At 43.1% G+C, this 13,701-nt stretch overlaps 1 protein-coding gene across 1 annotated transcript in view; it reads left to right on the forward strand.

Moving 5' to 3' along the window:
* Positions 1–13,701, forward strand: part of erf (Ets2 repressor factor) — a 45,238-nt gene that overhangs the window by 26,758 nt on the left and 4,779 nt on the right. Inside the window, exons 2-4 of the mRNA XM_085345992.1 lie at positions 2,454–2,688; positions 9,839–9,951; positions 12,678–13,582. Of these exons, the coding sequence (XP_085202118.1) occupies positions 2,454–2,688; positions 9,839–9,951; positions 12,678–13,582 (1,253 nt within the window). The remainder of the gene's footprint in view (positions 1–2,453; positions 2,689–9,838; positions 9,952–12,677; positions 13,583–13,701) is intronic.

Below are 13,701 nucleotides of genomic sequence, written 5' to 3' on the forward strand. Positions count from 1 at the left end.
AGATACAAACACCTCTGTAGCAAAAATGACCTTTTGACAGAAACACTGTAAAAAGCCCCTTTCTGCTCCGATTAAAAAAAGTACATTTTTTGATAAACTGGCGTCTGCTGTTTTGTTTATTTCAAAGAAAAGAGCAAGTGTGCACAGATCCAGGCTAATTATTTTGGGTGCCAGACCCAAAACATAATATGTCTGCATGCTGTTTGGCTCGGTTCGTAAAACATTCATACAAAGGCAACATTCTGATCTCTCTCTTCTAGAGAAGGCCAAACCTACAGCCTTGGGCCTGTTTTAGACTTCTGCAGGCAGACTTTGTAGGGCCTACGACGTAACCTACGCAAGTGGCCGATGTCATTGCTGGCATTTGTGCTGGTGCATTATGTATTAATTACCTTGTGGTCCTGGTGTTTTATGTGCAATGCCAGCTGACAGAAACTAATAAAATGCTCTGACTTCTTTCCCTCATGGGTCTCTACTCTTTTCAATCTACTTCTTTGTAGATTCCCTCATGTTCATTACGCAATCGCCTTCCAGGAATTTGCTGACATTTGTTAGTCTTGATTTTGATTCTATGGTTCTCATTCATTACATAAAGACAATGATTGTTATTTTCTCACTGATAGGTGAGGTGCACATAAGGTTACAGCGTAGGGCTTCAGATGAGTTTGCAGTTATTATGTAGCTACAGCATGAAGGACATAATGTTTGGACTTTTAGGAGTGTGAGCTCTTGTGTTGTAACTCATGAATGCAGTTTCCTGCAGCTATGAATGAAGCACCGTTAAAGAGCCACAGGTCTGAGCCATCATCAGATTTACAGCCATTTTCCTCAGACAGTGCTGTGACACTGAGTTTCTTTGATTTATTCTCAACATGGCTTCATTTTGGCCCATGCAGCCGAAGGGCCAGTGAGCTCATTCAATGGCAAGGCGTCATCCACAACTTACAAAAATCCCTATGATACTACAGTTTGCAACAATAACTAAACCTCTAATAGTGTAACAACAGTCTTAAAGAAAACCTATTCATAACTGATCCCCATCCCAGTAAACAGTCAGTGAAGACAACAAGCGAAGCGCAATGAAAAAGTCCTAATTGATTTGAATCAACATCTGGACTCCAGGTCCACATACTGGAGTTTAGTTACCAGGTGTGCACCTTTTTATTGATTCTCACAGCTTATGCCCCTCTTTTCTGTTTTAATGTCATCTTATCTGGTTTTCATCTGGTATTTCGCCTATTTTGTGTGGTTGTTTTTTGTGTTATTGGCTGCTTTTATGGTGCTGCCCCAGAGCGCTTTCCTCTCACATGTTGACAGGGCCATAAAGGATAAAAAGAAATAAGTATTTCCCAGTTTACTGCGCCAATTTGTTGGTTGCATACTCTTATACATCGCATGGCTTTCTGCATAGCATGGTTATGCAATGGCACCTACCTTTCAGCATGAGTGTCTTGCAGTTTAATCAAACTTGGTTCAACGGGCCACGTCACACAGCGTTACAGTCCAGCAGCCTTGAGCATATCGTTGTTAACAGTTCGCCGTCATTGCTGTATAGATATGACAGACTTTGTAGAGTGTGGGAAACTGATTGTAACCTTGGTATTTAGGATAGTGTGTTTCTTTACAGTTACATAAACACACACACACACACTCACAAAATTTAACATTGTTATATTGTGCCCATATGTTTCCCACCCTCAGCTTTCTCAGCCTGATTGCCAAGGCACATCTGGTCCTAATAAGGTGTGTTTGTGTGCATGTGTGCGCGTGCCCCTTTGCTATGCAGCCTTTCAGCCTGGCCTTCTGTAGAAGTGGTGTTGAGTCTTTTACTGCCACCCACTGCTTTACAACACAAAGCCTATACTTTAAACTTTCGGGTAATAGTGCGTGTGCTCTGGTGAGATTGTGCTCTGATAGCAGTTATAAAAAACCACAGCTTATATTTTGTCTGTGCATATTTCAAGGCCTGTTAATCTGTTGTAACACTGCTGATTTTCCAGCTTTGATGCTGATAGCAGGGGAAGATTTGATATGACTGCAATCTGTGGGAACAGATTTAACCGAAAGTGCTCATCACCAGCTTTCGCTGAGGCACCAAAGCCTTGCAAGGAGATGTTTGGGGATTTCTTCAAGTTTTTTTTTTTTGCTCCCATCAATCTTGTGTCTTATATCCTTTCTCAAATATTCCCCTCCCCTAGCTTAGCACAGTTCCTTTGTCACCTGTTATGCTCATAGTTTAAAATCCTGAGGGGTATTAGCTTTAAACAAAAGCAGTTTACAGCTGTTGTGATGTTGACCCTGGCAACAAAATGGCCGCAGTCCAGTCCAGTCGACAATTAAAGGCTTCAGAGGGATCATAGTTAATCACATGCAGATCACCAATAACATGACTCAAACACAAGACTTTTCCTTGTCACGATCATCCATCTGAACGCCTCTCTCTTTCACCCCAGGGTTTGCCTTCCCAGAGTGGGCCTACAAGCCAGAGTCGAGCCCGGGCTCCAGGCAGATCCAGCTGTGGCACTTCATTCTGGAGCTGCTCCGGAAAGAGGAGTACCATGATGTCATCGCCTGGCAGGGAGACTACGGAGAGTTTGTCATCAAGGACCCAGACGAGGTGGCCCGCCTGTGGGGGGCGAGGAAGTGTAAACCGCAGATGAACTACGACAAGCTCAGCAGAGCACTCAGGTGGGACTAAAGAGTGGAGGGATGGTTTTAACACGGGTCTAACAGGCGTCAGCTTCTCAAACACGGTTCACTTTATATTTTGAAACACACCTTCAGCAAGACTTTAACCATTCAAACAAGACTGCAACTCGCATTTATGAACAATATTTTCCACACATGAGATGAGTCTGGATTGTGCTTTAATGGTTCCCTCAGTTTATTTTATTTTTATTTTTTACTCCTTTACTCTCTTAGAGGAAAATACATTATGCATTACACCCTGCAGTCATTCTCAGGGATGAAACTTGCTGATACTACCAACATGAATTACTGCGTGTTTGTAGTGGCTCCCCTTTTGTGCCTCAAGGGTTTAAGGTTCAACTCCAGACAGGAACTTTTGTCCTCGATGCTTCTAATTTTCACTCATTATCTGGTCACCCAATACTTGACTCCGGATGATCGCAGGTCCCTGAAGTCTTTTAAAATAAATGTGATACATAGTTGGTTTAAAAAAAAATCCCTTAAAATTTGTGTCTTTGCTCTAAATTCAGTTTGAAATGTGTTATTTTCATTGCACATGGAGAATTTTTGCCACACAATGCCACTTATTTCACACTCTCACACTTGGATCAGAAACAGTCCCACTCACCAACAGGCTGCACCCAATCATGGTTAACCTTGTTCACATATAGTCAGTGAATACTTAACATAGTTGTTTATAAGCAGAAAAGATAAAAGTATATTTAAACACTTGTTATTAAAACAGCTTTTGTCTTTGTAGTTTAACCTTTTTGGTGATGGCTGCCTGTGTAAATATATACAGGGATAGTTGGCAATAGACCTAAAATGGTTTGTTTGTTTGTTTTTTAAAAGAAGTGCAGAAGTCTTTGGCTGGCAAACACTCAAACAGAGACACCTGAACCTGATGATGAAGAAGACGTTCGGCAGCCAGTCTGCTCATTAGTTTACGGAAATGAAAGATGCAATTTTAACAGCAAATGGCTTGAGGATAATTGTAACTCCTGATGATTAAAAGTGTTCCTGGAAATGATGAACAACATACTTTATTTTATCTGAAGTGACCTTTTCCCCATTTGGAAAGTGTTTAGTTTTGTCCTTGATTTAATTAAAAGTGTTGCTTAAAAGGTCTGAAAGTGTGAAATTAAAAAGTTAACCTTTACTGTGCTTGCTAGTTGGCGCCAGGTTGGTTTATTATTTTAGTAAATCATAAGCACAGTTACCTGTTGTTTCTAAGATGTTATCAGTCCAGTTCAGATCTGCACTACTTTAATGAGCTTTAGACTGTGTCGGAGTAAGCTGCAACACATTAGGTTAATGATGGTTTCTATTTACTTTAAATTTATTTTTATTTTTTTCCCCTCTAAATTATTCAGTTGGTCACCACTAACATCCCAAGTAACCAACCTGTAGCTAAGCTTAAAGTAAGCTTAGGTCTACTCACTTTTCCGTACTGCTGTAGAAGCCTTCATCACCAAAGCCAAGCCTCGTTACACCTGAGTTTTATCCATTCCACATCAGGACTGGAGAGCTAGGATGGCTCGTATTTGTTGATCTATTAACACCAATGAAAAACAGCCAGCTTTTCCCAGCTAGCTGATACTAATGCTAAGCCATATACAGTGGAACCCCGACTTATGAATGCCCCATTTAACAAAATATTCAAGTTACGAAGGCACTTGACGGCAATATTTCTGCCCGTGTTACGGCAAAATGCCCGTGTAACGAAATCCACTGGCTCTGATTGGCTGAGCCCAGAATCCCTACAATGCCCACAATGCCTTCCGAATCATGTGACAACTTGTGCTTTGTTTTATTAGCCTATAACTTATCGTTCACTCAAAATGGGTGCTTCGACTTTGGAAAATTTTGTTTTTATGAAATCTATTCACAACGCAGGAGGGTAGACAGTTTCATAAATGTTAAGTTACAGCAGCTTGAATCGTGTTGTTTTGAACCTCGGGTGAACAAACTCAGTAAAGTGTGCTGGATTGATTTTTCAAATGGATCCTCTTTGAGGGTAGTAAAGTACATCAAACCACAGGGTTAGGATAACGGTCCATTCACACACAACAGAATTGGACTATGATTTATTTTTAAATTATACCGAGTCTCTTTTTTGTTTTCTGTTCATTTGAACTTGCAGGTGTTGAAAACAAACTCGAATGATATTTGAAAAATTGGAGCTGAAGAATAGCTTTCATCATAGTTTACCATGAACTGTGCTCTATTTTACAGTGAGAGACAGCAGACAGACTCTAAACTATGGGGGGGGAAGCTTTTTTTCTTCATAATTCTTTTCAGATTTCTGTTTATTGTTCAGTAATAATTCATCATAAAGACATTTAGCTACATTTCTTACTTAGTTTGAGCTCTTTCTTTTTAATTTTTCTGCCTTTTTTGTAACTTTGATGTAGATTTTGTTTGATTTTCAACAGTTTGCGAGGTGGAAGAAAGGGAAAAAAAAAACAACTGGTGTGTAGTCGTGATTTGTGCATCTGCGCGGCATGCTGAAACTCCAGGGTGTCAGCCAATTTAGAAACATACACCTTCACCCTCTGCAGAGCACATGTGGGATGCTGCAAATTTTTATTTAGCTTCCAGTCTGTTCTTGTGAACACGCACACATCCAGTCACTGGTGTCGCCTCCTGTGTTGTAGGTTGGTGTGGGATATAGTTTGCTATGGTGATGACTAGTTATGCTGCCTCGTCACCACACATACACACACGCGCGCGCTCCTACAAACACACACAAACACTTAACACCTTGTTATATGTCAGCCCTCCTCCAGCCCATCTGTGTTGTTTGTTGCTTCAACTTTATTTTTTCCAACATAACTTCATATGCCTGCATATTTAAAGCGATGCTTTCCAAGCTTGAATTCAGATATCAACACCAGTTTGTTGATCAGAAAGGGACGATGATGATTTTCAAATTAGAATCAAGTATTTATTTTGCAGCATTGGTTGGCTGTTAGTATACCCAACAATAAAGATAACCAGTGCAACACAAGTTGGTGTTTCTGACTCATTTTAACTTCCGTTTGAGGTTGTATGGGTAGGGTGGCTAGCGCGTACACACATCCGCCACAATCCCCTAATCTTTTTTTATTTTTATTTTTGCTGACTACTTTTTTGTCGAATGCATTAAGCGAGACAAACAACAAGCACCGCATCGATTCTTTCGAGCTCCAGCGCAGCTAATTGCACCTACGCCGGATAATGCTTGCATTTCAGAAGAAGCAATCGTCTGCATGTTGCTCAATAGTGTCCGAAACAAAAGCTTCATAAAGCTGCGCAGAGCGTATCAGTACAGGAAGTCACACCCAGGAACGGCAGAGAGTCCGGTCAGTTTTCAAAATAAAAGACTTGGAGCAGACAAAATGTTACGCTTCTGAAATGTCCACATTTCCACCTTCTGATAGTTCTTGTTATTGCACTGTCCTGAAGAGTTTGTAACCCCAACTCGAAGACAAGATCCTCTCTAAAGATTCAATGATGAGGCCATTGAGCCAGGCATTAGGGAAGACATAATGAGAGAGGCTGGGACTAACTAGTTGGCTACCACTGAGCTTGGAAATTAAGAGAGATTCAACCACTTGCAGCCAAATACACAACAAATCCATCACTAAGAAGTCATTGTACATCATAAAGGCTCGGATTTTAATCCCCACTGTAGGAGCATTTCAAGCTTAACATGTTTAAAAGACAATCAGTACTAGCAGTTTTTGGTGAAAGTGTGGTTGCACCAAAGTCAAGTCACCAAACTGTATATTCTTTTTTTAAAGTTAGGTTTTATGAGTAAATGAAGCCATTCTGTTTACCAAATGGCCCAAAATAACAGAACGCACTAACAACTGCTAAGTAAAGCAGCAGACTCATTGCCTTAACTCTGTGCAGGCCAATGGTGCCCATGTGTGCTGTTACCCCCTGCAAAGACCTATTTTGAGCATAGAGGAAAAACCATCTGAAGTGACAACACATCAGGAAATATTTGGCAGCATTGTCCTTTAAGTTCAGTCTGAAACCACTGGGTGATAAACTGGGAGCCCCTTTGATGTCCTCTGTGAACTGAAACTTATTAAACTTGTTGCTAATACACAAAAACAGACCAAATGTGCGTGTGGGCATTACAGGGCTCTTATCCCCACGAAGGAACTAAGCCACAGAGAATTAACAGTATATTAACAGTCAGTTTGATATCTCAGCAGTTACTTTCTCCCTGCTCTCAGTGTTTCACATCAAGGAGCAGCTGGAGCCAGGCTCTGCTGTGAATGCCTTTTCTGTGGTTTTCTAAACCTTTTTAACAACGAGCTGTTAATTAATTCTGACGTCGTCAGAAGAAAGTCCTCTTCATCTTTGATTGATGCTTCTCGCCGCCTTTTGAAGCAAACACGCGCCGGTACACACATGAACGTTTCTTCATTCGGTGCGTGTTATCGAGCGTATGTGTTTTTGGGCTCCTTCATATCTGCATGTGCGTTCGCTGCACAGAAGTCGCGTCTGTACGGTCCAAAGTCCTTTCTAGTTTGTTTGAAGGAAGTTCAAAGACCACGAGGCCTCGAGAGAACCGGGGCCCCACGATGTGAGACTGGCTGCCCCATGTTGACTCGGTGCTGTTTGAGATTGTGTATGCGTGTTTCTTTCACACATATGTGCCTGCCCTTTTCCCCGATTTGTTCAAAGTGCCTTCCATTTATCATGTCAGCGAACATTATGTCCACCAGCTTTCACAGCACGCACAGCCCTGATATTATTAAGACCCACACACAGATCCTGCCATTCAATGCTGTGTGTGTGTGTGTGTGTGTGTGTGTGTGTGTGTGTGTGTGTGTGTGTGTGTGTGTGTGTGTGTGTATACTGATTTGTTATGAGTTTTTCCACCTTTTTTGTTTGCACTGGGTTTTGCCTGCACGCTCCTGTTAATTTTTCACCTCTACATAGTTCTCAAGTGTGGAAACAAATAGCAGTAGATGCCATTTGATTGTGATTTGACTTCATATTTCAAATCAGCTACTTTACAGAAGGAGGAAGGAAATAAAAAACTTTATTGTTGTGAGGCTGAAGGCTTGCACAAAAGATTGAGGCGTCCACCAAAATCTTTGTTTTTCTTAACGCAAGGTTTAATTTACAGAGGTTTAATACGTAATTTGATTTATTAAATGGCCAACGAGTAGAAGAAAGGTAATACTGATTCATTGCCTAGTCGCACCCTGAGAGGCGTGTGCACCCAAAGCACTAACTAAAGTATTTCTTCTTAACACCTTTTATTGTTAAGTTACTGTGATGCATAAAGGACAGTAAAGCTGTGTGGAAATGAGCCGTCGTTTGGCAGCTCCGTCAAAGTAAACTGACAGAAAAAGCTTCTTTCAGCTGCTCCCTAATTCACATGATTTCTCTATAGATTTTTATCCTTACACAAACCCAACGGGATTTAGAAAACCTAAAATGATGTGTCACACATTTATCTTAGATTTTTTTAAAGATGTCCTGATACATAAAACCTGAGCGTTGAAAGGTGGTGTCCCTTGTTTTTCACCTTTTTCTGTTTTCCCTCTAGTTTGCTGTGCATGTCGGTAGTTTTTGTTGTTGGCTTGCCTGTTTTCTGCCTGCGTCGTATGTTTGAGCCTTTGTGCCTGTTGTATATCTGCCTGTAGTGCTGTGTGTGTGTGTCTGCGTTACATCTGCGTGGGCGTGCGTAGCAGTCGGCTGTCAGAAGAGGCCCTCCACTCATTGAGTCGCTGAGGGGCTGGGTGAGCTCCTGTTTCACTCACGGTTGTTCTCACTTGTTCCAGACTCCTCTGACTAATGCTCACACAGGAGCAGCTTCATTATTACCACTAATATTACATCCATGATTATTGGCTTTCTGTCACTTGCAGCGTGACTCATTGATTGGAAGAATATTTCACTTTGCAGTTACATCACTGCACAGTTAATATAAACGTATTCCGGCTGTTTCAACTGCACGTGTTTGGCTCTTGGGTTATGTATGCATGTTATTTGTCCACAAATAAACTATTGATCTTTCTACGTGAACGGTTATATATGGATCAATGGCCGCATTAGAGGCAGGCACACAAGCAAAATACTCGTAGCGTTTTATATTCAGCCACCTCCGACGCCGGAGAGCAGCTCAATACAATTTATTAACACTAAGAGGCTTATTTTTAGCTCTGTATTCACAGAAATCCATATTTCTCTCTTAATATGTAACCACTGAGCTCATCTGCACATGATGCCTCCGATAATGATGAACAGCTTCTTAGATTTCTCACATTGAAGTGACCGGTCACAGCTGAATGAGAGACACTGATGCCCAAGTTTTTTGTAAAGAAATATGAATGTAGTTTGTTCCCGAGGCTATCGGTGAGTCACAGGGAGCCATTTTATCGTCTTTCAGAGCTCGCTATTCACTCCTCTGCATCGCTGTGTGTATTGACGATGACTAATACAGCCTTACTAATGGAGCCGCCTGGGTAAGACGGAGTCTGAACGGCTGTCTCACTTCCTTAAGTAATCCCAGAGAGAGCTGGAATTTAACTGCGAACAGCTTGTTTAATTGTCTGCTGTACACTGAGCAGTGTAAAGCTACGACGCAGGGAGGGCTCTGAACAGCCACACATTGGGCTTATTGTTTGTCGGTTTGATTTAACATGGCCAAAAACACCAATTCTGTAACATTAAGCATGAAAATCAACATTGAACATGAAAGTCTTGGTAAGTTGAAAGCCTGTTTGTGACCCTGAGGTTGAATGCAGCGGCTGTTCGTGTTTTATGTTCCTGTAGTTTTTTTCTCTCCTTATTTTAAGAGCTGAAAATCTTGTAATGACTCTAAACATCTTTCCGCTCATTTTACACCACTATGCACAACTTCTAGAAGACAGCTGAGCTTTGATTTGGTTTTAATATCCACAAAGGGGCTGCAGACTTAGTGTTTCTGATATACAGGCAAACATGTTGGCTAACGAGTGAGTTATCACTGGTGTCTTATCGTTCTGTGGCAGCTCAGCGCTGTGCTTATCCGTGCTTTCACACTCCTTTAAATGCGAGACTACAACAAAAGCGGCCACAATCAAAGTTTTACTACATGTTACTTAAGATATGTTAGCGTGCTGGGACATAACATTGTTTTTTGTCATTCTCTCTTCAGATACTACTACAACAAGAGGATCCTACACAAGACCAAAGGGAAGAGATTCACCTACAAGTTCAACTTCAACAAGCTAGTGCTGGTCAATTACCCCTTCATCGACATGGGCTCTGGTACGTACACATCACATCACTTTTAATTCAACCACAGGGTTGTTCCTGGCTCAGCAGGTCCACATGTAAGGAGTCTGTTACCGGGCTTAACTGAAGTGATGTTATATTTTTCCCATCTGATAAGAAAAAAAAGCATTTTACGTTTTGAGTAAAGCGAGCTTTGAAAAACTTTTTTATTTTGGTGGAAAGCCAAAACGTCTTTCATTAGCACCACAAAAAAGTGATTTTCAGTCAAGGTGGGGGCTGTGGGAGGTTGGAGACACTTTACGAGGTGAACTTTAGTCTTAAAACACACGCTAGTCTGGGAATAAATCCCTACCTGATGGCCTCTTTCCCCACCAGCTCCACCTCCTTTTTTCCCCTTGTTTTCTTTTTTTCTTTTTCTTTTCCTTTTTTTTTTTTTTTTTTTTGGATTTCTACTTAAAGTTAAAAATTCTCATCATGTTTTGATAATTTAAGCTGATAATCCTGTTAAATAATTAAATTACCATAATCGATCAGATTAATTATTACTATGTTATTATCCTAGCTGTGCATCCCTACATGTGCTCTTTTCTTGTACACATGCTTTCTCAGCTGCTGCAGCAGGAATTTCCAATAAATGAACTTTACTTGATGGCAGGAGGCGAAATTCTTAAGTTTTGCAGGAGCAGTTGGGCATTAACGTGTTTTTGACGTGGCAAAAGAAACTGCAGCTCCCGGGGAGGCGGTGTTTGCTCCCACCGAGCCTCCGCTCTGACAGGTTTACAGCAATCAGCGACTAGCTGAGTTCATCACTGTGTTGTAGAGCTTGCGAATGTGGTGCTGAGACCTGCTACAATTCCTGCATCCGGCACATTTTCGAGCTCACAGGCTGCCCCAGCACCCCTTCTAACACTTCACTGACACCACCTCGTGTTGCAGTCTCTGCACCTTGTTTATGTAGTAGGATGTTATCCTTACCTGTTGGTTAATTTGGCGACAACCTTGAGGGTTCAGCAGGTATCATGTCGGTGAATATCTGCTCTTCTCGTAGACTCATGGATGCTCAGCTCATCTCGTCTGAGCTTGGTTAGCTCACGTAGTTATCTGGATTTTATCTCAATTTATACTCCGGGCCCTTAAGCAGGATTTTGGGTGCTCAGAATACTGAAAACAGAGATAATTTCCATTTATTTAGTGACATATAAAGATAAAGGGCTCAAGCTGAACATGGGGCATGTTTAAGAGTGTTATTAAAAATAGTTTTCAAGTGTCTGTGATTTAAATAAACGTGGCTTGTTGGCTCACCTTCTGACAGCTACTGCGAAATATGACTCGCATAGTTTTTTGTTGTTTTTTTTATACAAAACAGTTTTTAGGTGTCGATTTTTCTCTTATTTCTCAGTAAAGATACCAGCAACGCGTTTGCCATGAACAGAAGATTATATTCTACTGCAAATCTAAATCTTTTTCTTTTCATTGCCCTGACTTTGGTTTGAAATCGGAGAAAGAATGCTTTTAAAGCCAACAAAGCCCAAAAGAGTGTATATAACAGACATTCAAATATTATTGTCTGAGAAAGTTTCCAGTCTGTGCGGTGGGGGGCCTCACTAATTTACTCGCCAAAGACAAATATTGTAGGTAAAGACTCGAACGTACTAATCCACCCTGCCTTGGTTACAGATGACGTTCACTGAATTTAATTTAATTTTTTTTTCTTTTAGTCTGAGCTGGATGCCATCCTAGTGAAACGTACAGCGTGTAAAATTTGTGCGCGCACGCCTGAGTGTGCCACGTCCCAGCTTCGCCCCGGTCTCGAAGCCGACTCTCGTTCTGGTCCCGGCCACCCAGTGTAAACACAGCCCATATGGAGCGTTAGATCCTGGGGTGACATAAGTGCAGCACGAAACTTTAATTATAGCCTCCGTGTGATGTGGCCCACACACTGACATGTTGTGATATGATGGTTTCATGCGACGGTTGCACGCACGCCCACGTCAATCTGGATCGATTGGTGAGCACAGACGCGGCGAACATACATGCACGCATGCAGTTTTTCTCTCTGCGCTCGTCATCGCTGACACACATGGCAGATGTGCTCAGAAACCTCACTCAGCAGCTCTGGAGGGGAAAAAAAAAACAGAAGAGCCCAACCCATGTTTGTGATGGCAGTAAGAGCAACTTTTCCAATATTTAATTCTGGCACGTGCTCGGATGCCAAGAATTTATTGCCGTGCCACAGTCTCCCTGGCGAGGAGAGGGAGAGGAGGAGGGGGAGCGAAGGAGAAGGGAACTTGTGGCTTAGTGTGTAACCCGCTGTTTTTTTGTGTGTGTGCGCCTGTGACCCTCTGGTTAAAATAAAACCTCCTGTCATTAGTGACTTTTCCCATTCTCTTCAGGTTCAGAGGGTAGTTTGTGGAAATTTTAGAAATGTAAAAATCTAAAATAAGTCAGCTCGATGTTTCAGCCAGTGTTTTGCGAGCTAGACTGAGGTAACTTAGGCCCAGGGAGGATTGGGAAAACTGTCTTCAGATAGTCCACAGTGCTTTCATATTACTCCTGTGCATCCATTCACCAGCTTCCAGTGAAATTCAGAGGTTTTTTAAAGCACATTATTTACATGAAAGCTCGAACATGGCCTGTTTCTGTAGCACACCTGCTAAGATCTTATTCTGGCATTCGCTCTTATTTTTAATCCAGTTCACAGACGAAAGGATGTATATGTAAAACTTGGTGACATCTGTTTGATTTTTGCTTCCTCACAGGCCGAGGAGTCCCCCAGAGTGCTCCGCCCGTGCCGTCCGGAGGCACCCACTTCCGTTTTCCCCCCTCCACACCATCCGAGGTCCTCTCATCCACAGAGGAGCTGCGCAGCCCGGGAATGTTCAGCAGCGTGGGCCGCCGCATGGCCCGCGGCTCCGTGAGCGACTGCAGCGACGGCACCTCCACCAACTCTGAGCTGGAGGAGGCTGTGGGTGCAGAGGACAGGGTTGGGGGTCCTGAGAGAGCTTTCAGGAGTCTCCTTCCCCCCCGCATGCCTCATGAGTCTCTGTTCAGGGTCTACGGTGGAGCCCCAAATCCTGGGCTCCCCAGACCTGCTCCCAGAGTCCACCCAGAGCCTCTGTCCCCATTCCCCATCTCACCCCTACCCGGCTCTGGAGGTCTGCTGGCCCCAACTCTCTCCCCAGCCCTGTCTATGACCCCCACCCCTCACCTCTCTTACACCCCGTCCCCCTCCATGTCGTCCCCCATGTTGGGCTCCCACTTCTCCTTCAACCCGGAGGACATGAAGCACTACCTACAGGCTCATACCCAGTCCGTCTACAACTACCACCTCAGCCCCCGAGCATTCCTCCACTACCCCAATATCGTCATCCCACAGCCCCACCGCCCCACCCCCGAGAAACCGGCCGCTGCACATCACCTCCACGGCCCACCCATGCCGCTCTCTCATTCCCTCAGTCAGCAGCCCGGAGGCGGAGAGGAAGGACACCAGCATCCATCGCCATTCAAGTTCAAGCTGCAGCCACCTCCGCTCGGACGCAAGCAGAGGGAAGCGGGAAGCTCAATGGCCGCTTCTTCCTCCTCCTCTTCCAGCCAGTCCTCCTCGTTTACAGGGTCCAGTCAGATGACCAATTCTCTGCTGAGCAGAGGGCCGCCTAATATCAAGGTGAGTCTCCAAGCACACGTGCATGAGCCAAAACTGAGTTTGCATCACATCTCGTAAGACTGAAGGTGGCACTTTGTGTCCAGAAATTTCAGCCCGGCAAATCCACAAAAGTTACAAAT

The sequence above is a fragment of the Diplotaxodon limnothrissa genome, linkage group LG22, assembly GCF_057381915.1.
Source record: "Diplotaxodon limnothrissa isolate DT_005_m linkage group LG22, D_limnothrissa_male_GT1.1, whole genome shotgun sequence".
Lineage (NCBI taxonomy): Eukaryota > Metazoa > Chordata > Actinopteri > Cichliformes > Cichlidae > Diplotaxodon > Diplotaxodon limnothrissa.